This window comes from Marmota monax, unplaced genomic scaffold, assembly GCF_021218885.2.
Source record: "Marmota monax isolate L192 unplaced genomic scaffold, Marmota_monax_Labrador192_F-V1.1 WCK01_AAM20220418_F8-fsc00007, whole genome shotgun sequence".
Classification (NCBI taxonomy): Eukaryota; Metazoa; Chordata; class Mammalia; order Rodentia; family Sciuridae; genus Marmota; species Marmota monax.
The window spans coordinates 11466985-11492336 of record NW_026692781.1 but is presented as its reverse complement, the minus strand read 5'-3'; the positions used below and the strand labels follow the sequence as shown (position 1 = coordinate 11492336).

The 25352-nt window shown below is 38.6% G+C and overlaps 1 protein-coding gene across 3 annotated transcripts in view; it reads left to right on the top strand.

Moving 5' to 3' along the window:
* Nfe2l2 (NFE2 like bZIP transcription factor 2) overlaps positions 1–24591 on the top strand; it is a 28039-nt gene extending 3448 nt beyond the window's left edge. For all 3 annotated transcript variants that reach the window (XM_046447227.1, XM_046447229.2, XM_046447228.2), the window contains exons 2-5: positions 21115–21381; positions 22027–22116; positions 22332–22520; positions 23024–24591. In XM_046447227.1, the coding sequence (XP_046303183.1) occupies positions 21115–21381; positions 22027–22116; positions 22332–22520; positions 23024–24247 (1770 nt within the window). In that variant the 3' untranslated portion in view covers positions 24248–24591. The remainder of the gene's footprint in view (positions 1–21114; positions 21382–22026; positions 22117–22331; positions 22521–23023) is intronic.
* The last annotated feature ends 761 nt before the right edge of the window (positions 24592–25352 follow it).

Genomic DNA, 25352 nt, shown 5'->3' with positions numbered 1-25352 from the left:
TCTTGTTAATTTCAGTGAGAGAGAGTATAAGCCATCAATGAAATTGCAGCCTGTGATCTTTTTCAGAAACAAACCTAGGTAGATTTCATTAGAGAGGCAGGACTGTTTTAATATACTAATGGTTTTATAAGGCAGTTTCAACAGTGTTTGAGATTCTGCCTTACGTTTTTCAGTGACTGTTTTCCTTTTTTCTTAATCTCAGCCTTTGCCTTTGTTGGTTGGTATATTCTCGTATTCCATTGGCTCTTTTGTTTTGAAATAGTGATCAAAAATAAGTTTGAGGGGGCTGGGGTTGTGGCTCAGTGGCAGAGCTTATGCCTGACATGTGTGAGGCACTGGATTCAATTCTCAGCACCGCATATAAATAAATGAATAAAATAAAAGGTTCGTCGATATATAAAAAAATTTTTTTTAAAGTTTGGTAGTGAGGATGGTGAAAAGTGTGATTGACAGAGTTAAATCAGGTTTAAGGAAAGTGGGTAAAATTGGGGCAGGGGGTAGGAATTTGAGTTGAAAACAGCTAGCAGAAACCTGCTGGCTCAAACACTAATTCCCTGTTTTGGCACTTCTGAATTGAAGCAAGCATAAGGGCTCAAGTCTGTTTAGTTTAAGTTTACTTAGAGCTTTGAGAACAGTACATTTTAAAATTAAACACTTTATTTCCTAGTCCTTATTGTTAAGCAAAGTGTTTTCAGAATTATGACCTGATTTGCCTGAATCGAGCATGCTGCAGAACTTATGATCCATGGATGATTTATTTGTCTAAAAGTTGATGGGGGTGAGTCCCCAGGGTGTTTACCTGGCCCAGCCACTTCTGAAAGTTGATTGAAATATGTTGGACATCAGGGTAGAGGAAGCAGGTTTATTAGATGCAGTAATTAGCTTGTCTTTGTCTATGACTGTAAAAATGCATCTGTATTTCAGGTTTACTATAAAGTGAGGAATAGAGGTTGTGTGTGTGTGTGGTGTGTGTGTGTTTGTTTTTTGATACTGGGGACTAAACCAGAGGCACTTTACCACTGAACTACATCCTCAGCCCTTACAGTTTTGAAACAGGTCTCACTAAGTTTTGTAGGCTGGCCTCAAACTTGTGGTATTCCTGCCTCAGCCTCCTGGATCACGGAGATTGCAAGTGTGCGCCACTATACCTGGCTATAGTTTATGTTTTGATGATCTGATTTCTAGAAATTACTGAAATTTTTTTGCTACTTACTTTTAAATAAGTATCAGCAAATATTTATTAAAAAGACTGAGATATAGGCCAAGCCTTCTTCAATTGATAATGGTATGTTTTCTGGATATAAAAGCAAAAATATATTCCAGTATATAATATTTATATTCCCAAACAGTGTTGGAAAATACAAATAATATTCTTACACTAAACACCCCTACAAAACAAAATAAGACTGTTAAACAAAATCCCGCCTTGTCTAAAATTTGATTTTGCTGTTTGAGTGAGCCCCTGCCACAATAAACACCTTTTAGCTATTTGTATTAATTTTAAGAACTCTTGAGGGTAGGAAGCCCTTTCAGTTCATTGTTTTCACAGCATGTATACCATAATACCTAGGTGTTACAAAGCTTCATATTTGGAAATTTTTGTGTACTTTAACATGTGAGTTTGCCTGGGACTATTGTAATGGTGGAAGACATATCCAAGATATAAGTCAGATTTGGATCACCAAGTCAGTCTTTCAAAGTACCTGTGGATTGTTGACTCTTGAATGTTTTTATAGTCCATCAATAGTTTGCATTCTGAAGAATTTGTAAAAAAAAAAAAAAAAAAAAAATTCCTTGGCAATGTTGAGTGGTCATTCCTTTTTCGTAAGTTTGGTGAGACTTTGAGCCTGTAGTATCCCTAGTACACTAAAAAGATCTGACCTTTTTGAATAAAAGGAAAATGATTGGGTAGGAAAAGAAAAACATCAGATTGCTTTGACTTTGATGCCTCCTGAGTGTAGCTCTTTTTTTCCGTATTACTTGGGCAGTTCTTTTTAATGGCCTTTGAAAATCTTTCTTGATTCTTGTCTTACCTGTGTATCTAGGATTTTTTATTTCTCTACAGCTGCATTTTAATCTCCTTGAGAGGTGGACACACAATTTAAGTGAGGGATCATTCACATGCCTTATGATTCACCTACTTAAGCTAATTCAGTGGTTTAGTATATTCATAAAGTTATGGAATCATCACTATAATTTTTATCATCAAAAGAAAACCCTATACTCATCAGCATTCACTTCCCATTTTCTCCAAAGTCCCTTAGCCCCCGGAAACCACTTATTATTATTTTTTTCTCTATGGATTGCCTAGTCTAGATGTTTCATATGAATGGAAACTTACAACATTGGTGATATCTGCCCTTTGTGTATGGCTTCCTTCACTTAGCATAATGTTTCCAAGGTTCAGCCATGTTGTAACATATATCAGTGAGTCTTTCTTTTTATTGCTGAAGATTTCATTGTATGGATAAACCATATTTTAGTTATCTACTCATTTTAGGTGATGGACGTTTTAGTGATTTCCACTTTTTTGTATTTCTTTTTGCTTCCTATAATAGTGGTTCTTAAGCTTTGCCATATTAGATTTACCATCAGTATTCAAGTACTGATGCCCAGACTGTGTTCCACATTTTTGGATTCCCTGGGGGTTAACTTGGGCATTGCTGTTTTAAAGTTTTCCATGGGATTCCAAGGTACAGTCAGGTTCTAAAGCCAGTGCTTTAGGGGACCTAGCTTAGGACTTGGTACCCATTGAAAATATCTATATAGTAACTTAGCAAAGCTGATGCCTTACTTAAATCATGAAAATAAGTTGGTCACTGGCCTTCACAACTTTATGATTGCTGCCTAAATCTGGGAGGTGTATTTCAAGGTGCTTGGTGAATGTTTGAAATTCAGTAGATATAACTTGAGCTCTTTAAATTCCTCGCGAAGATTTCAGTGATAATCTTATTATAAAAAGGTTTTCCCCCAAGTGAGTCAGTAGAATTTTTCCTTATTTTCTTGGGAATGTGGCCTGTGGGTAGATTACTTGGGGATAGCATATAGAAAAGATTGGATGGAATACTCAGAAACTGGGATTGGGTGTTGTCTGGAGGCCAGGCCAGGGCACTGCCTGCCCTACTCTAGGGCTCTGCATTCCTGGGCTTCCTTATTGTCGTCCTCTATTGCAAACAAAACCTGTAAATCTCCTAGGCAACTTTTAGCAACTCCAGTTTTTGGAGTTTTATCTGCCAAAAAAAGTAACTATCACTTGTACTTACCTGTATGGTGTTTGAGCTTACATATTTGGAACTGGGGGTTAACCTCCAAATTGTGTGCATATTGTATGTATTGGAGGCAGGGTACAGCACAGTAGTTTTGCTTGAGAGACTTGGGTGTGGTGTGTTACCTTCTGAAGCTGACTTAGCCCCTGCCCTGTATACTGTCTTTGTAAACCCCCACCACCACCACCAGGTTGCCAGATAGAGCTTTGAGGCCCAACTGTCATCTTCTCCATCACCCTTTGGTGGGGTGTGTGTGGTCACCTCAGAAAGCTGCTGAGCTTTTAAAAATTCTACTGGCAGTAGCTTGAAATTCTTTTAATATGACCTTTTTATTTCTTTAATATTTCAAAACTATGTTATTCTTTTATTTGTTCTTGTGACTTTTGTATCAAATGATTTCTGTAATAGGTGTTTAAAGGTCCTCAGGACAGAAAGATTTCATTGTTAACATTTATTCTTATGCAGTGCAGACTTATATTTTCTTGAATAATTTTTCCCATTAAATGCCTTTTCCTATCTTGTCAGGAATATAACTGGCAGTAGAGGTGGGTTAGTGCCTCCAATGTCTCTGAGAGAAATGACCTGAATTTGAGGTCTGTACTGACTGTGTGTACAAGGGGGCTGGCCCACTGATAAAGGTGTATGGAATTGTCCTTTGTTTCAGCTCTGACAGTTCTTTCTCTGCTCTGCTTAGGCACAGAATTAAACTATTACTCGTGGATGCAGAATCCAACCCATTACTTGCCTAAGAGCTTAGAACAGAAGGGGAAATGAATACAGTGCTTTGTTGATTCCTTTGTGTAGGACAGGCACAGGGGTGTGACTGCTACTTTGGGCTCTCAAGAGTTTTTAAAGAGCTGTACTCTTTGTTGGTTTGTTTTGTAGCCAGGGACCTTTGCTGCTGTGACTAGAGAGTGTTGAAGAACTATGGATTTTTTTTTTTTTAACCTAGTCCCCCTCCTGCCCTTTTTGACCATTAAAATCCTGGTAATGAAAATCATGAAGAATAAAAATTATTATATGTTACTTGTGATAGAAAGAATTACCAAGTTTGGAAGAAAGTGTTTTTGTTCTTGGTAGTCCTCAATGAAACATAACAAGATATACAATCTCAAAGGACTGGAATGGGATGAGTTAGTTTCTGCTGCTGGGTAGGCCCCACTGACAATGTATATGTTGTTGTTCTCTTGCTGATTCCCAGATTGAGAATGGCCTGTGGGTCCAGGGTCGTCATTCTTCAGACAAGAGTTTGTACTCTCTAGAAACTTCTTTACCAGGCTCTATGTTTGGGGGAATCCTCAGGTAGTGGCTTCCCAGCTGTGATCTAGGGACTACCCCGCCCCTTGCACAGGTGGGGTGAGGCATCCTAAGGAAAGTGGGGCAACCTCGTATCTCTTCTCATTGACCCTGACAAGTAAAGTCTGATCTCCAGAGAGGACTCTGTAGGACTCTGGCTTTTATGTCCCTCAGGTTTCCAAAGTTCACTTGATAATGGTATAATTGTGCTATAAATTATAGCTCAGTGATTGTATGTGCTACAAAATATAATGGAGATTAAGGAAACAATTATGATTTTATTTTGGTTCATGTTACCAACTCACTGCCTGTGTTGTGAAGAGAACTGCTTTCCAACTCCCAGCCCCTGCATAATTCTTTTTTTTTTTTTTAATTTTTAACATTTTTTATTTTTTAGTTTTCGGCGGACACAACATCTTTGTTTGTGGTGCTGAGGATCGAACCCGGGCCGCATGCATGCCAGGCGAGCGTGGTACCGCGTGAGCCACATCCCCAGCCCCTGCATAATTCTTTTAATGGACATTTCAAGACACATTTGTTCTCTTAAAACATCGATTTTATTGTTACCTTGAAAGGGGTATGTGGAAGGGGTATGAGATGATAATTCTTAAGATCTAATACTTCAGTAGAGTACCTACAGGCTAATTTTGAAGTACTCTCACTGGGAGTGAGGTTAAATAATTTTTCTACAACTAATAGTTAGGTCATAAATTATATAAAACATGGTACCTTCAGTTCTTAAGTAATTTGAAGTCTTTAACTGGAGACACCTTAGGTATACATGAAAATACTGAATTCAGAACCAAAATAATGTACACTTATTCATTCCACAAATATTTATTAAATGTGCATTTTAGGAAACTTTTAGGGCATGAAATTGTTGGATTTAAAAAAACAAAAACAAAAAAATGGTACTATGGATTGAACCCAAGAGTACTTTGCCACTGAGCTACAACCCCAGTCCTTTTTTGAGATAGTCTCACCGGGTTGTAGAGGCCGGCTTCAAATTTGCAGTCCTCCTTCCTCAGTCTCCTAAGTCATCGATTTTACAAGTGTACATCACAACACATGGCGTTAAGTCATTTTAACCTCCTAGGATAACAGCAGATACTCTTCAGTCAAGGAAGTGTATTTATTTTTCAGATTGCCTAATTAATCTATCCCTTTGACTCTTTGCACACATGAATTTTAGGGTGTTTTTTATTTCATAAATAGTATAAATTAGTTAACGTCTCTATCTCCTCAGCCTAGGGTATGAATTCTTCTAGGGTAGAGACCGTATTTTACTCTTTTTGGTAACTCTGACATCTAGTACTTTGCCTGTTTACTTAATAGTTACTTAATAAACATGAGAGTGAGTCTGCTAACTGCCCACTAGGAGGTTGGTACTTAATAAATACAAGCTAGTATATGATATATGACAGGGCCATGACAGTGCTACATGAGAAAATGTCACCTCCACCTGACTTACAGAGGACATCCTAGAGGAGGTCACATTTTCACTAGATTTTATTTTTTTAAACGGTGATTATTTATTTATTTTTCTTATATTTTTATGTGGTGCTGAGGATGGAACCCAGTGCCTTACACATGTGAGGCTGGCACTCTACTACTGAGCTACAGCCCCAGCCCTCACTAGACTTTATTTTTAAGCCAATAGATATCTTTTGGCTCAGACTTAGAGATTTAAGTGAAGCCCCAGGAATAGGAGAGGCATGAGCCAGAAGGTAGGCTGAAAAGGATGGATCAGGGGTGTCTGGAAGGCCTTTGGGGAGCATGTGCAGTGTTTCAAATTTATACAAGGTGTCTGGAAGCCATCAGAGGTTTTGGAAAGTTTATGGTGAATAGGAAAATGAATGTGGGGGGGGCGGTCCTGCTATGTAGGAGTGAGTATTCTTATGGCTTAGAGGGCTGGACATCAGCGTGTGTATTGAGAATCTGCCATTGTAAATAAATTTCACCTCTGCTGCCATTAAAAGGGATCTTTTAAAGGAGTGAAATGTATTTTCTCCTTTTGGTCCCACCATAAAATCACTTATGCTCAGCCTTGCATGTTCCACTGTTGCTATGTTTGAGCAGGAACTTATCTGCCAGTGTATTCATTCCATTGATGGAAGAAGAGAAAAAGCCAGCTTGAAGTTGCTGTTCTGCTTTCAGAAGATTCTTTTCTTCCCCAAGATAGTGCACAGGGACTCTTTTTGCCCTTCTCTAAGATCAAATTACTATCTTCAATCCACTGTAACAGTCTTTTCTTGGTTTCCAGTCCCAATAGTTATCACTGTTCACCCAAGGAAAGAAAAAAAACAGACAAGTGTCCTTTCTCCTGTGGGTTCTGTCTGTGAGCCTCAAGCAAGCAGATGTGGAGTCTGCCAGTGGTGACCATGGGAGCCACATGCTAAGTACTTTAACCATTTTTGTCCTGTGCAGTCCTATTACACCCCTAGGTAAGGAGCATCTTCCTGTTTTCTAGGTGAAGAACTGAGGCCTGGGGAGGTTATGTAGATATTATTGTGGGTTGTGTTTAGTGTCAGCACCTTTATATTATGGATATCTATGCACAGTGTTCTTCAAATTAAGGAAGATAAAAACTTGGCATGGGATCTAGCACAAGGTACTAGTGCTAGTATTCAGCAAATGGTAGCTGTGATTATTCTTACTATTATATTCCTTCTTTTTCAGGGATTTTTGAGCTTTCCACAGCCCACTTGAAAAATATCCCTTCTCAAATTCTAGCTGTACAATGGCATAAACATCCATGCCCTGTTTTGCTCTTTGCTATATGCTTCTCATTCTCCTGTGGTCTTCCCTACATATATCCTGGCCTGAAGAGAGGGCCTATATCTGGAGACTGGGCCTCCTGAAACAGAAAACCAACTCCTGGCCAGGCCTTACACATACCCCAGCTGAGCAGAGGCCCTACCCACAGCCCAGGCTCTTCTAGGGTCACTATAAGCCCATACACTGGATTCCCTGTCTTTGTGAGGATTGTTAAACCATCTCATAGAACCCTTTCCCAGACCCATGCCTTACTTATGGCAAAATTTTTCTCTGGGGTTCTGGGCCTAGAAACCCAGTGTCCGTAGGCAATTTGTATGGACTGAAGTTATATGAACAGGAGTTTGGGAACTGGCAGTTCATTCGCAGAAGGCTAAATCCAAATCTGTCTTCTTATCTTCCCCCACCCATCCATCCATTCTTTAAAGGCTTTAAAATATTTTGTGATAACTACCTCAGAATAGCTTTAACCTTAAAAAACAGGCAGAGCAGTGAAGGGAAAGAGAAAACCTAAGACCCTTGAGGAGATGACAATAGCTGGAAGGTTTTTACATTTACAACCCTTTGTCACCATTGCAAATTCTGGTACATAAACAAATTAAGATCTCATTTTCTATTTTTTATGTAGTGGCTAGACCCAGAAACTTTAAAAGTAGATGCTTCTCAGGGTCATTTGGGAGATGCAATGGGAGATGGATTTATTAATAGCATTACTACCTCACCCTGTGGTTGTCCTTTATGTTTTTAAGAGGCATTCATATACTTTTTCAAATGAAAAACTATTCTGTGAGGACTGATATTGTCTTGGTTTCCACTGTGGGGACCACAGTGAGGTTAGGTGGTAGCCATAGGCACCTTGTACAGCTGGTTAGCAGCAGAGGCCCCATGTGGCACTCATCTCTCTGGCAGCCTTCTTAGAGACCTAAGCTATTCTGAAGGAAAAGCAAAGCCTGTGTTACTGGAGTGGATCAGAACTCTGGTTCTGTAATATAACAGTGCCTGCATTGGATGTCACTGTCTCTATGACGGAGGTCTTCAGGCACAAGCCCCACACCCCTTTCCTTTCTTTGGAATGTCAGTGATGGAAATGCTGCACACCTGGGTGGACTGGTGTGCATATACAAGGGTTTTGGAATAGTGTTGAGCACATACAAATTATGTGATAAATGGGTGTCATTACCATTATTATCTGGACTCAGAATTTTGACACTGTGATCCTTTATTCTCAGATCTCAATGTGAAGCCTTAGTAGATAAGTCCCCTACATAATTAGTGAGTTAATTGAAAAGATTACCATTAAGGAAAAGATTTCTACATTAATTTTAATAGAATAATATATATATGTGTGTGTGTATATATATATACACACACACACACACACACACACACACACATACATACGTACACACACACACATCAATGATAATCTTTTTAAGAGGTACACATTGCTTCTGGTGATGAGCAATAACAGTATAAGGTATTGTGCATTTTCAAATGTATATATCTTAAAGTAGTTGAAACTCAAGTTAATTTACATATCTAGCAGAAATAAATACTAAGTACCTGAGGCTCTATTTCTATCCATCTTCAGATGACCTTTGTAGTAATCTTTCCTTCCTTTTCCTTTCCATTCCATTCTGGTGCTAGGGATCAAACCCACAGGCAGAGGCTCTATCACTGAGTTACATCTCTGACCCTAACCTTTGTTGTAATCTTGTTAATTGTGTGATATTTGGATCTAACATTGCTGAATAACATAAAAACACTCTGCTTAATCATTATGAGCCAGCCCTCAGACTCATACCAGCTTTTAAAGTGAGGGAGGTAGCTTTTTTCAAATTGTTAGCAGTGTAAATACTACCCAGTGTAGTTTGGAAGGGCTAATGTTTCTAGGATATTCATTGTATCCTTAGGAAGTAATTTGCCAAGCAAAAGAGTTTGGTTCAGTAGAATTCACTCCTATAGAGTGTGGAAGGCTCACTTTGTAGGGTGTTGCAGAATTGCACTGTCCCAACAATGTAGTCACAACCAGCCATGTGTTGCTTTGGAGTGCTATGTGGACAGTGCCACTGAAGAACTGAATTTTTGGTACCAGGGATTGAACCCAGAGGAGTTTTACCATTGAGTCACATCCCCACCCCTTATTTATTTATTTATTTGTTTATATTTTGAGACTAGATCTCACTAAGTTGAAATCCTGAGGCTGTCTTTGAACTTGTGATCTTCCTGCCTTAGCCTCCCAAGCCACTGAGCTGCTGAGGTTACAGGTGTGCCGCTATGAGCCTTGCTAAAATTTAAATTACTATTTTTATTATTTATTTATTTTTTGCAGTACTGGGAATTGAGCCCAGGAGCAGGAGTACTCAACCACTGAGCATCCCCAGCAATTTTTATTCTTTATTTTGAAACAGGGTCTCTCTAATGCCCAGGCTGACCTTAAACTTGTGATCTCCTGCCTCAGCCTCCCCAGGAGCTGGGATATCAAAATTTGTATCACTACATCTAGCTAGTATAATTTTTTTTTCTGTTAAATATGCCTTTATTGTTTTGGTGGGACTATACACATGCTGTCACATTAGGTAAGATTTGTTGTTATGTGTGTTGAGTGTGTCACTTATAGTATCTCAATAATTTTTATAATTTTGGTTACATGTTCAAATAAATTTTTGAATATATTGGGTTAAATATGTTATTAAAATTAAATTCAATTTTTTTTTTTTTAGCTAGGCTATTAAGAGTGAAATTAGGTGTGTGGTTTGCATTATATTTCTATTAGTGCTGCTTTAGAGCATCTTACAAGTAGCTAAAGTTAGCCCTTTTTTTTAATATTTATTTTTTTAGTTTTTGGCGGACACAACATCTTTGTATGTGGTGCTAAGGATTGAACCCCCGGCCACACGCACGCCAGGCGAGCGCGCTACCGCTTGAGCCACATCCCCAGCCCCAAGTTAGCCCTTTTTTTAAAAAAAAAATTCAAAGTTAGTTTTTAGATTTATATTTTAGGCATCATAGAATCAAAAGCATTTAGAAGGCAACATTTTAAGGATCACTGAATGAATCTAGCCCCAACCTTTTGCAGATGAGGAAATCTTGGCCAAAAATTTATTTATAAAGTGATATGACCTAGTCTCAGGTAGGTGCTCTTGATAGCTTATTGCTTTGAATCCTGGATTTACTTGACACTGGAATCCTAGTACTGCAAATAATTTAAACTACTACTAGGTCCAAGCTGAAGAAAGTTCCTTTAAAAAGAAAATTGTCCTGGAGCTGGAGAATATCATGCTAAGCAAAATAATCCAATCCCCCAAAACTAAGGGCTGAATGTTTTCTCTGATATGCAGATGCTAATTCATAGTTAGGGTGTGGGTGCACCAATGGAAGAATGAAGTTATTTTAGGTAGAGGGGAGTGAAGGGAGGAGAGGGGCTACATGGGAAGGAAGGATAGTAAAATGAATCAGACATTATTACCCCATGTACATATATAACTATATGACCGGTGGGATTCTACATTATGTACAAGCAGAAGAATGAGAAATTATACTCCACCTATATATGATGTATCAAAGTGCATTCTACTGTCATATATAACTAATTAGAATAAAATTTATCCTAGATGAGCTGGGTGCAGTGGTGCACCACTGTAATTCCAGCAACTCAGGAGACTGAGACAGGAAGATCACCAGTTCAAGGCCAGCCTCAGCAACTTAGCAAGGCCCTAAGCAACTTAGGTGAGACCCTGCCTCAAAATTTAAAAAACAAAAAATTAAAAATTAAAAAAAAATTTTTAAAAGGGCTGGGATGTGGCTTAGTGGTAAAGCGCCTCTGCATTCAATTTCTAGTACCAAAAAATAAGAAATCATAGGTGGTAAGAAATTTATTGGGTGGTATCCCACATCTCACAGTGGATAGACAGTATGATGAGTTAGGTGTTTGATGTATATTTTCGGGGGCAGTTGAAGGATAGTATAATGGCAGTTTTATGAGGAATGGCAAATAAATTCAATATTCCCACATTTGTCTGAACATTTACTTGAGAAAACTCTATACAACTAGTTTTCATACTTTAACTTTTTCCAAGTCATAGATTTTTAGTTAGACTCATGGCTTTTGTCCTAAAGGAAAGAGACTGAGATTTCTAATTCATGTGTTTGTTTATTTACTTATTTATTTGGGGATACCAGGGATTGAACTTGGGGTCATTTAACCACGGAGCCACATCCCTAGCCCTTTTCCGTATTTTATTAGAGACAGAGTCTCAGTGATTGCTTAGCGCTTCGCTGTTGCTGAAGCTGACTTTGAACTCACAATCCTCCTGCCTCAGCCTCCTGAGCTGCTAGGATTACAGGTGTTTACAGGTGTGCACCACTGCACCCAGCTCATGCGTTTATTTTTTATTAAGGGCTGTCTGAGATCATTTGAAAGGGTGGGCCTGTTTTTATGATATTGTTTTCAGAACTGGTTTTAATGAATAGTCCATCCACAACTACAATGAACAAACTTTAGAGCAGACTGGAATTTAATTATTTTGGGGGGCACAGGGAGGAAAGGGAGGTGTTAGGATTCACTGAATGGTGAAATGATTTACATGGGTATGTTCCTCAGTTTGGAGAGGATCTGTGACTGCTGCAGATGGCAGCTGATGAGCCAGGAAACCTTTGACACTTTACCTTCCTTATCTTGGCTTCCTCACACTTGGTAGTTTGAAGATTAAATGATATAATGATACAAGTGAAAGTGTTTTGTGACCTTAAATCACTGCAGATGTCAGGCTGTCTTTCTCACAGAAGCTGAGAACTGTTGCTTGATTCACAGCAAGTCTTGGGGAGCCCTTGGATGTGATCCTATCTGGTGGTTCTCAAGGGTCTACACGCATTTGGGGCCACCTTTGCTCTTGGTAGGGAAAGCTGGCAGCCAGGCAGTGGAGATGACTTGCAGGGTTTAGGACTTGGGAGTCTCTTACTCCTGTTGTGTTAAGCAGAGCCACAGTCTTTGAAAACCAAACTGTATTCACAGCTTGTGGATGGGGGAAGAATAGTTTTGTTTGGAAGAATGCAGGTCAGACATCAGACATTTTCTGATAACAGGGTTTCATGGGCCATTAATTTGGCTCTTAAGGTTAAATTCCACACAATATTTTTAAGGTCTGTTTTCAGAAAGATCAGTGGATTAGAGGGAAGGAAACGGGAAGGGGAGGAGAGGTAGACAAGGGAAAGTACTGGGGATTGAATTAGAGTAAATTATATTCCATGCTTTTGTAATTTTGTCAGAATGTAAACTAATTTTATATATAAGTAAAAAGAACTATTAAAAAAATAAAAAAGTATGTTTTTAGAATAATTCCTAATAGTTAAATGAGTTTTTAAGTACTAGAAATTATAATAAAAAAAGTCTAAATTGAAATCTGGCTTATGTTAGATAGCTAGATGAACCCTCCTGGGGTCTGTTCAGGCAGGTGAAACCTCTAGCTGGTTGCCTACTTAACTGGCTATTTTTATAAACCTGGACTGTAGTCTCCAAAATCACTGTTGGCTCTTTTTATAATCAGTTATGTGTTCTAAATGTAATTTAGTGGCCAACAGACACCTGTTTCTGAGACACATCCTTAGAAAGAATGTCTTCTTTTTTCCTTAAGTTTATCTTGTATATTAGAAAGACTGAGGTTGCTGATTGGACTGTTGTGCTTTCAGTGTTCCACCTGTTGGGACTTTGTCCCACCTGCCTTACCTCTGTATGTCATAGGCTTTGTTTCTTACTTTTGTAAGTAAGCTGCCAGCTCAGAAAGCACAAACCAAGGTTAGCTGGCTGGACTATGGCTAGGCACAGATTGGTGGTTAAAGAAGTGCTATTTGCAAGCCGACATTTCTGCAGGGGAAGTTTATTCTTGTCTTTGGCCTCCATTTTGTTGTTAAAAGATACTGGGAATGGTCCAGTTTTGAAATGATTATGGAACACAGGAGACCTGTACGTTAATTTTTTTATTTTTTATTTTAATGCTGGGGATTGAACCTAAGGCCTTGTGCATGCTAAGCATGTGCTCTACCACAGTTGTACCCCCTGCCCAAATATGTATTTATTGAGTGGGTACCACAGGCCAGTATGATGTAAGATGTAAAGGGCACTTGAGTTGGAAAAGGTAGGGAAATGGGCACTCCACATTACCAGTAGGAGTGTAAAAGGCACAACCTTTGTATAGAGCTGTTTTGTATTTGATAGATACTTCTGTCATAATTTAAAATGCATGTACTATTTGACCTAGCATTTCCACTTGTATTTATCTCACAGATATCCTCAAACACATATGAAGTCATTTATGTACAAGGATATTCATTGTGGCATTATCTGTAATAACAAAAAGATTAGAAGCAGAGCACAATGGCACATACCTGTGATATCTGTAATCCTAGGAACTCTGGAGGCTGAGGCAGGAGGATGGCAGGTTTGAGGCCAGACTGGACAACTTACAGGGACCCTGTCTCACAATAAAATAAAAAGGACTAAGGATGTGGCTCAGTGGTAGAACACTTGCCTAGCATGTACCCTGGGTTCAATGTCCAATACCATGCCCTGCCCTCCCCCAAAAGAAACAAAAGTTGAATGGGGGGACTGATTGTTACACTATTGAGTCATTTGTTATTATGGTACATTATATGACAAAATGCTGACCATTATAAGTAGTGGGATAACTCTATGACCTGAACGATCTCTGGAATATATTAAATAGGAGTGCAGGGTAAACGGAACCTTGTGATTGTAGGCTGTTTTGTATGTCTGTGTGGACATATAATGGCATGTTTCCCTAAGGAAACACAAAATACAAGTGGTTGCTTTTGAGGAGGGTAACTTGGAGATTACTTTTTTGATCTTTCTTCTTTTTAAATGTTATACCTATACATGTATTTTTCCTTTTCAAATATATTGTCATGCCCAAAAGGAATTTAGTCTAATCAGAGTATTGTAATAAAACTGTTGATAAGAAATATAAATAGTATAGGGTAAATATTGGCTTTATAGAAGATCGTTTCAGTGCTGAACTTCCTGTGAGTTGGTCTGATCTGCGTCTAAGACTCCTGGGTCAGTCAGGTCCAGGGGTTCAGAGGGCTAACTTCCACATCTTAATTTCCTGCTTGGGGGATGGAGGTATGGGACTAAAACTAGAGTTTCCAGACCTTGTTCTGCTGGGGTGTGAATGCATTGGAGCCCGAGTATGGGAAGAACTCCCTCAGACTCTGAATCTGAAGTTTGGTGTTGGAGTCCTAGCTGTGGCTGCTTGCTGAACACATGTTTGGGACAAGTAGCTCCAACCCCAGAGCCTCAACATGCTCATGTAGAAATGAAGATTATACGATACTGATCTCCTTCCCTCACACTAAAACTCCTGTAAACTATGAAGTGCATTTAAAAGCAAAAGTGAAGCAAAGGTGTATCTTTTTCTCTCTGACAAATAATTTGGTAGGAGTTGTAAAATTAGAGAATCAGAAAAGGGATAGTGTGAGAAAGAATCCTTTGATGTTGGACTGTAAGTTATTTCACCCTCTAAACCTGTTTCCCTGTTCACAAAATGAGAGGCGCTATTTGGATGATTCCTATGGTCCCTTCCAGAAGCATTCCTTGACTGTGTGGCATAAACAGTAATTCCCATGCCCCATGCCGGCTAAGATGAGTCATGCTGACAGAAAAGTTCAAGTGCATGGAGGAAGTCTCTGAGTCTGAGAATTTCCCTTGCGCTGGAGAATCTGAGCCTCGGGTGGGGGTGTCAGTGGGGGAAAACACTACCACCACCAAGGGAGACAAGAACACAGAAACAGTGTGGAGATGTGTTTATTTTTATGTGTTCTCATCACCTCTGTAGCCTCCTTTCCTTTCAAATGGGTAGGAATGTTCATGTAGTCAGGACTGATGTACTTTATGGCAGCTGTCGTCTCTGTGAGGCCTTTCTGTGCAGGGTTAGTGGTACTTCCTCTCTGCTACCTGGGCTGCTCGTGCATTTTATCCTGTTGTCTCATAATAAGGTCAGAGACTGTCTCTTATTTATCTTTATATCCCTGGCACCTAGCATGGCTCCTGGCACCTTACAGGTGGCCTGTAAGTGTGTAAGAGAGGTGGGTAGATGGATTAAGGTATGTGCAGTAATATTGTTGATCTTGACCATCACCTTTTGTAAATACCATCATTGTGGAAAACTGAGGTTTTAACCATTGATTACTATTTTAAGAAATATTTTATACTCGGAAAGTTTACATTAAAAAAGTAAAGTGTTTTAATGACATCTTTAAAATGAAAGCTAAGTGTTAGCCTATAATTATTAACATATAATATGGTAAAAATATATATATGTATCAGTAAAATTCATCACTCCCATCAGTGTCCCTAACCACTGCCACATCAAACAAGGTCTCTGACTGGCGTGACATTGAGTGCTCGGCCCCCAATCCTGAGTGACTGTCCTGCTTTTTACTTTTTAGCTAATATTAAGTAGCTAAATATGAAAAGGATAGACCCTGAAGGGTGGGGGTTTTGTTGTTGTAATTGTTTTACAAACGCAGGACCTCAAAATAGGGTAACGGTGACTTTGGGAAATTTAGAAGTGGTGGAAGTTTCTGTAAAGAGCCCCTTTGGTTTGAGTTTTTCTTTATGGAGACACCCCTGTAAAAGGACCCAGGAGACAAGCAACACAGCTGCTTGACCTCCATTAGAGCTGCCTGGGTGGTCCATGTCCAATTAATTTCCATGTAGGTTAGATGAAGTAGGTTAGGGCGTTGGATGTAATGTTCTCCAAGGTTGTTGGTAACATGGGGTATACATGTGTATTTTCCTATAGGATCATTCAGATAGTAGTGGAACGTCTATCCAAGTGTGCCTTTCATACGTGGAGGATAGACTTCCAAAACTGAATGCTCAGTATAGCTCACTCAAAATATCCTCAAAGTTCTTTGTCAGTTCAAGCCATTCTCTTGGCAAAGAAGTGACAATCTTTGTATAACCCCTAAGAAGCCTAGCAGCAGGATCTTGCTCCAATACAAATAACCAAAACCAGCCCTGTTGGGACTCAGCTGTGAAACCTCTCACTGAAAAGCTGGAGCTGTGCAGATTTTTTAGCAGATGGGGTCACCTACTATTTTGGAAATTAACTCTTCTGATTTCTTTTTGACTAAACTACATATGTTCCTCTTGAGAAAAACCACTTTGCAGTTTTGCTTTATCTTTGCATCATGCTTTAGAGTTTATAGACAAGGGTAATGGGTGAGAGTTCCAGTAAGCTGCTTGGATCATATTTCTTAGATTGAGTCATTGCTGAGAAACTTGTTTGTGAACAGGAAGCAGGCACATGAAAATGTCCGTGTATAGTAACCTGCCAGTCTGAGGAAACTGGACCACTCTAGTTGAAAGACACAAGAGGAGAAGGATAGTAATGGCTCTACAATCCAGGGAATGGCACATAGTGACCTTGCCTTTTAACTTATTGAATAATCTATCTCTTGGTGTGAATTCGGGAATTTTTATGTGGGTAAAATATCCCTAGCTAGCTGTTGAAGACTGAGGAAGAATTCCTGAGTAAGATTTCTTTACAAGGAAAATTTGGTTTAGTGGTAACTCTTAAGACCTATTAAGAATTCTGCTGATGTATTACAACTGGTTGCTAGATCAGTATTTTTTATAATTGTGCTATAAGTAGAAATAAACAGAGCAACATTTCTACTTAGCTTAGATGGCTTTTTGTCTCCAACATTCTCTTAATCTATATTTATAATCATTTTATAATTTTAATTATCTACAATTATTGTAGCAACACAAGCAAGAATTAGCAAATCAGTCTTGTAAAAACTCAAAAGTATTTGAATGTGGACAAACTACAAAGAATGACCTGCCATCTGTACTTTCTTTTTTGTTATTTTGGATGATCTAGAATTCTAAGAAAACAATTAGCACTGCACTGTGTATCTTGTAATGCCATGAAGGACAGAAGCCCTAGAAAAGTATATAGGTACATAAATATTCATGAAATATAATAGTCTTCAAAAGAAGTATTTTAAAACCACTTCTGCTTGGTATCATTTTAATAAGCATTAGGACTGCAAAGTAGAACCTTGTAAATTAGGATCTTTTTTGTTGTTTAATGAATTCCTCAATATTCAGGCTTGCCCTAAATTTTCTTTTCTTTGGGTGGGGTGGGACAGGTACCAGGGATTGAACTCAAGGGCACTCACCCACTGAGCCATATACCCAGCCCTGTTTTGTGTTTTATTTAGAGACAGGGTCTCACTCAGTTGCTTAGTGCTTTTGCTGAGGCAGGCTTTGAACTCATGATCCTCTTGTCTCAGCCGGCCCCCCGGCCATTGGGGCCCTCAATTGTTTTTGTGTAATTCATTCATACAATAGAGTATGATCCGTGTTCTGTCTAGTTTTGTTTAAAAAAAATAATTTGGGCAGTGTCTATGGGAAGAAAATACTAAATCAGATTTAACTTTTAGGTGAATATTCACCTGGGCATAATATAAAAAAATGAAATCTGTGAAAGAAAAAACAAAGAGTAACTGAAGATGCTATCTAAATTCTGCTTTCAAAGTTAGCAGTAAGGATCTGTTTTCATTGTGTTTACTAAATAATATGTACTTTTTTTAGCACTTTATTAGTGAAATTCATTTTTTTTGTTTTGTTTTTTGGTACTAGGGATTGAACCTAGTGGTGCTTAACCACTGAGCAACATCACCAGCCCTTTTAGTTGTTTGAGACAGGGTCTCACTAAGTTGCTGAGACTGGACTCAACCCTCCTGCCTCACCCTCCTGAGTAGTTGGGATTACAGATCACATGCATTTATTCTTAGAAGAAAAGAGTGCCACCACTTTCAGTCAATTCTCCAAAGGAAATAGGATGTGAGCTTCATGTACACATGTGTAAAACATACCATTTTAGTTTTCAAATACCATTCCAGAGTTTGTTTATTGAATAGTTTTATTTAAGGATGGTGATCATGTTATTTGTGCCTTATCTTTTCTGATATTTTGGATGACCTGAACATGATAAATGCTATTTGTTCAAAGTACTAAAATTGGCTTGCAGAAAAACATTTTATGTGGATTCTGTATTCAAGGCCTTTCTTATTTGTTTATCCTAGTACAAAGATAATTTCCCATAAAACCTGTGAAAGATTATACAGATGGCAAATGATGATGAATACATTTTAAACATGAATATTTCCATTAGGCCAGATGGTGATTTACCATAAATTGTCCAACAATTGTGTTTCTTATTGTCTTCTTTTTTGTAAGCCACACTTGCAACATAATTTACAACACACTCAAATTCACAAAAGAACAACAAAAATTCAGACTCTTTTAAGTGGCAGACAGGATTTGCTCCATAGGCCACATGAAGGCTCATAGCCAGCACTTCTATGGCCCTTGGGAAGCTTTTTCATCAGTTTTAAGGAAATAACACTGTGGCTATCCTCCTCTGGGCCTTGTTAGGAGGTCAGGCACTTGTACTTCTTCAATCTTATGCTTCTGTGCAGACGAGCAATTTTAGTTCTTCCTCAGTCCTCGTTTGTTACGGGCTCCACCCTGACAATTATTTCCTTTTAGACGATGTGCAAGCTTTGCAGAGATGGGTCGTTTGTGCAGTTAGTCATGTGCCTGGTCACACGGCTTCTCATAGGAAATGCTCACTGCCTGTTTGGTCAGCACAGAGCACAACACTGAGCCTGTGGGTCTTCCCAGTGTGGGCTAATAAACTCCTGTTCATATTAAATGTAAAGCTTTCAATGTTTCATGCAATAGCAATCTACAAGCATTTTCCTTCTGAAACATGGGAAAATTAGAGTAACAGCATGACGTATTAAGGATGGGAGGAGAAAATCACTGTTGCTGCATTCTAAACTTGGTTAGAACATCTGTTTTTAGGAAACCAAAAGTAATTGCTTTAAAATTAAGCTTTAATTTTTTTCTTCAACTACAAAGTTAAAAGCACAGAGGAAAACCTCTTAGAACACTTTGATAACATCTGTGTGGGTGCCATTATAATCCCTACCCTAATGAACATAATGTTTGTTCTTTGAAAACCTTTTGGTTGCCTTCATAGTGGAGATGGAAAGCTAGGACTATGAGAGCTGCTCAGCCTCCCAGGATCTACCACTGTTTCAGATCATTGCCCGCGACAGGATGTTCTACAGCTGATCCAAATGATGCTTTCTGTTGTATTTTTCCTGTTGATAAGGATCCATCAAGTTGTCCTTTTCTGAATGTGTATGGGAAATTAAAAATAAAAGCATACTGAATAAATTCGTAGTGCACTGAAAGGTAGTCATAGCAGGAATTAGGTGGCAGAACTGTTTGTGAAAAAGGTATATATAAATGTACATGGGGTCCCCACCACCCAACACCAGAGTCACCAAAAATAATATTCACCAACACAACATCATCCAATTTGCTTCATATTAAGGTGCCTCCATCATTTTTATTTACATGTTGCACATGTTTAGTAATCAGTTTCAGACATGCCCTGAGGAAGGATCAAGCAGCTTCACTGCTTCAAAGATACTATACATAGTTTTGGGAAAAGTTAAATTGTTCATTTTGTCCGTTTAGACAGCCCGAATGTTATTCCAGGCTCTCATTAGATAGGTCCCCAGCTTCATTAGTATCTATTGACCTGAGTCCAAAGTAGTAGAGCCCATTGCTATCAACATACATAACGTTTGTACATTTTACACTTTAATGCAGGATAAAATAATATTAATCATAACTAAAACCAATTGAAACTTGTAGACATCTGGTAGAAGGGCGAAGTGGGCAAAAAAAATAATGGGGGGGGGGGAATCAATTCTTGGTGTGATCGCCACTGTGCTGTCTCCAGGTCAGGTGACCTGATCCTGCTGTGTGGGGTAAAAATAGTCTCAAGTGTTCACTGAGGAAGCAGCCATGTTATATTTTTGTCCTTTCAAGTAGAGTAGAGCTCTAGACCTCTACTGGGCAGGCACGCTGACACAGCCAGCCCTAAGCAGAACTGAGGCCTTTAGGGCCCCAGTTCCTATTGCTCAGGGCTTCACTTTTCCATTCTCAATTTCACTTTGATATAGGTAATTCATTAAATGAAACTGCTATAAATTTTCTGTTTAGACATTTCCCCCAAACTAAAGTTACAAATCAGAAAAACTGCTTTTGATACATTTTTCATTAGGAAAAAGTGTTACTAATTCAAAATAACCATCCCCTGTTTGTAAGATTGTTCCCAATCTTAAAACTTATTCATTGTAACAACAAAACCCACTAGTGTGTACAACTATAATCTACCAATAACAAAAATGTGGGAGAAAAAAGGTACCATCAATCTTTCTTGTAGAGCAATGTTTTTTTTTGCTTTGTTTCTTGAAAAGTTAATTAGGGGCTGAGTGGTAGAACATATGCTTATTAGTATGTACAAGATCCAGGGTTCACTCTCTAGCCACCACCCCCACCACACACAGTATTTAGAATTTCTCAGGAAGGAGGCTAGTAGACAGTCAATACCGCTTTCCCAACTTTTCTGTAGGCAAAAGGTAACCCTTCCCCCTTTAGTCCTCTCTACACCTTACCAGTGATTCAAACTGTCATTAGACGGCATAGGTTGGTTGTTTTAGTGAATAGGTTCATTGAGTCAAAAGTAACTGCTTTCCTAGAACACTGGATCTTGTGTTCTCACTTGAGTTTTGTAATCTCCCCCACCATCAACCATGGCATACTGTGAATTAACCTATGTGGACCATCTTAACCATGATCTCTCCTTTTCTGCTTTAAACATAGGACATGGATTTGATTGACATCCTTTGGAGGCAAGATATAGATCTTGGGGTAAGTCGAGAAGTATTTGACTTCAGTCAGCGACAGAAGGAGTATGAGCTGGAAAAACAGAAAAAACTTGAAAAGGAAAGACAAGAACAACTCCAAAAGGAGCAAGAGAAGGCCTTTTTTGCTCAGTTACAACTAGATGAAGAGACAGGTGAATTTCTCCCAATTCAGCCAGCCCAGCACACCCAGTCAGAAACCAGTGGATCTGCAAACTACTCCCAGGTACAGAGTACTCAGTTTGGGGGAAAGTATATGGCAGGGTTTAAGGGAAGAAACACTGACCGAGGAATGAAAATATTTGGATTTGAGTTCCAGCTCTGCCTTTAACTATGTTTTTGTGACCATGTCATATTAACTTCCAAATCACAGCCTTCTGATAAATTCAATACTTAACCTGTTGTAAGATTAGTAGGACATAAATCACATGAAAGAACTTTGTACATTGGAAGTACTGGCAGTACTAAAACTAGCCATAGTCATTGCTTACGGTATTAGGGCAAACAATGTTCTATATAAGTGAAGAATATTCACATTTTTATCTGAAGCTCAAAAAAGGTTAAAATTTGCCTAGATCACTTAAAAAATTAGGGGAAGGCTAAGGGTGTAATCAGTGGTAGGGTGCCTGTCTAGCATTTCGGAGGCCCTGGGTTCAATCCCTATCACCACTACCAAAAATAAAACAAAAATGAGGGAGTTAAGATTTGAATCCAGGTAGTCTGGTTTGAGTCTGTGTATCAAACTGATTTCTGAACTAAGCAATTAACTAGACTGTAAACATTTTATGAACATTAATCATGAATATTTAGCTTGACAATGGAACATTTAACAATTTTTTTCTTCCTTTATGCCTTTCCCTTTTTAATCCAGGTTGCCCACATTCCCAAACCAGATGCTCTGTACTTCGATGACTGTATGCAGCTTTTGGCAGAGACATTCCCATTTGTAGATGACAATGAGGTATAAAACGTTTGGTTAACAGCAAAACTCTATAAATAAGTCCTTTCAATGTGTATTCATTTAAAAGAAATAATAAAATTGGGGTCAGAAGTTGGTAAATAGAAGTACAGAACTGCAGCTCAGCTCATTCTATTTGTATGATAGTGCCTTGGAGACTGCTTATCCACTGTTGGTGACATACTCATGTAGATAAATAAATGCTTTGTCAATTTTAGGTTTCTTCAGCTACATTTCAGTCACTTGTTCCTGATATTCCCAGCCACATCGAGAGCCCAGTCTTCAATGCTCCTCCTCAGGCCCAGTCACCTGAAACTTCTCTTGATGGAGCCATGGCTGATTTAAACAACATGCAGCAGGATATTGAGCAAGTTTGGCAGGAGCTATTTTCCATTCCAGAATTACAGGTAACTAAGATACAATGCAGTACTGAAGATGTACCATTAAATTAGTCATTCTGATTATTATTTATATGCCATCTATTCATAGGAAGGATTTGAAAATGCTTTTCAGTTGGTCGTAAGAACTTCCCAGGTTCACTTAACATGCACTTTGTTAATGGGCTGTTATAGATCAGATCTATAACTCTTGAAAATAATACATACGCTTAGGTGTATACATCTATTGAAAATGGACATTAATCTCTGGATTATAGAACGGAAGTTGAGGTAATCTGGGCATGGTGGCGCAAGCCTTTAATTCCAGTGATTTCAGGAAGCTGAGTCTGGAGGATCACAAGTTTGAGGCCAGCTTGGTCAACTTGGTGAGATCCAGTCTCAAAACAGATTTTAAAAGGGGCTGGAATGTAGGTCAGTGGTAGCATGCTTACACAGCATGTGCAAGGCCCTGGGGTCAAACTGGAAAAAAACTTAATACTGGTTCATATAGTGTAAACTTCTTTTCCATGCAGTGTCTTAATATTGAAAATGATAAGCTGGTTGAGACTACCACCGTTCCAAGCCCAGAAGCCAAGCTGACAGAAATCGACAACAATTATTTCTACCCATCCATCCCCTCACTGGAGAAAGAAGTAGGGAACTGCAGTCCACATTTTCTGAATGCTTTTGAGGATTCCTTCAGCAGCATCCTCTCCACAGAAGATCCCAATCAGTTGACAGTGAATTCATTAAATTCAGATGCCACATTAAACACAGATTTTGGTGATGAATTTTATTCTGCTTTCATAGCAGAACCTAGTACCAGCAATAGCATGCCTTCCTCTGCTACTGTGAGTCAGTCACTCTCTGAACTTCTGTATGGACCCATTGATGGTTCTGACCTATCACTCTGTAAAGCTTTCAACCAAAATCATCCTGAAAGCACAGCAGAATTCAATGATTCTGACTCTGGCATTTCACTGAACACGAGTCCTAGCATGGCATCACCAGAACATTCAGTGGAGTCTTCCATCTATGGAGACCCACCACCTGGCTTCAGTGATTCTGAAATGGAAGAGTTAGATAGTGCCCCTGGAAGTGTTAAACAGAATGCTCCCAAAACACAGCCAATACATTCTGGGGATACAGTGCAACCTCTGTCACCATCTCAAGTGCACAGTGCACCCGTGCATGATGCCTACAGTGAAAACACACCAAAGAAAGAAATGCCTTTAAGTCCTGGTCATAGAAAAACCCCATTCACAAAAGACAAACATTCAAGTCGCTTGGAGGCTCATCTCACCAGAGATGAGCTTAGGGCAAAAGCTCTCCATATCCCATTCCCTGTGGAAAAAATCATTAACCTTCCTGTTGATGACTTCAATGAAATGATGTCCAAAGAACAATTCAATGAAGCCCAACTTGCATTAATTCGAGATATACGTAGGAGGGGTAAAAATAAAGTGGCTGCTCAAAATTGCAGAAAAAGAAAACTGGAAAATATAGTAGAACTGGAGCAGGATTTAGGTCATTTAAAAGATGAAAAAGAAAAATTACTTAAAGAAAAAGGAGAAAATGACAAAAGCCTCCATCTACTGAAAAAACAACTCAGCACTTTGTATCTTGAAGTCTTTAGCATGTTACGGGATGAAGATGGGAAACCTTATTCTCCTAGTGAATACTCTCTGCAACAAACAAGAGATGGCAATGTATTCCTTGTTCCAAAAAGTAAGAAGCCAGATGTTAAGAAAAACTAGGTTTGGGAGAATATGACATTTTCTGAGCTAGTTTTTTTTTTTTTTTTTGTAATACTAAAAGCTCCTACTGTGATGTGAAATGCAGAAATATACTTTATAATTCTATGCAAAATTATAGCCAAAGCTAGTATAGAAGATAATATGAAATTTAAAAGCATTAAAATATCAGTACATTGAATCAGTGATTTCACTTTTAACTATAATTTCTTAGGACACCATTTGGGCTAGATTCTGCATAAGTGTAAATACTACAAAACTTATTTATACTGTTCTTATCTCATTTGTTACATTCATAGATTTATAAGATATGACATCTGGATAAAAGTAAATTGTTGCAAAACTAACCACTATGTACTTTTTTTTTTTTTTTTTTTACAAATACTGTATGAACAAAAAAAAATACATTTTTTATATTCAATTGTTTAGCTCTGGCAAAAAGCAACTTTTAAGAGCTGATACTAATAAAGGAATATTACGACTGTTAAATAATTTCAGTTTATTCACAACATTTTCCATAAGTCAATCATCTGATACACTTGGATGACCTTGTTATGATTTTAAAAAAAAATGTGGTACTAAGGTTTATCAAGACAGCGGCAGTTCAACAGCAGCTGCATCTCAAACAAGGGAAACGTTAAAGTCAAAATTCCTGTTCTCCTAGAATTTGCATTCTAGTAAAGGAAGGATAGCAAACATAATTTATTATGTTAGAAAATAAAGGTCCTGCTGTCCAGTGATAGCCTGAGACAGGAGGATGACAAATTCAAGACCAACCTGGGAAAAAACCTTGGGAATGTCAGCATTTGTGTTGCAACCTAAAACAGGGTAGGACACAAAACTACCTTGAGGTTGCAACATTTGAAGGTGTGGAAAAGCAAGATTTTTGATAAAAGATTGAACACATGGAGTGAGTCTAAAGGTCAAGAAGTTGGGAGAGAACGCATTGTGGCCGGAGAGGATGAGGGATGGGACACAAGCCTTGTAAGCCCTCACTTCAGCCTAAGAGCTTACTGGCTACAGTAAGCAGGAATATATTCAAGCACTGATTGTGCTAACATCCTCTAAGAGCAACTAAGTACTAGATTCTGCATCTCAAAAAAATATA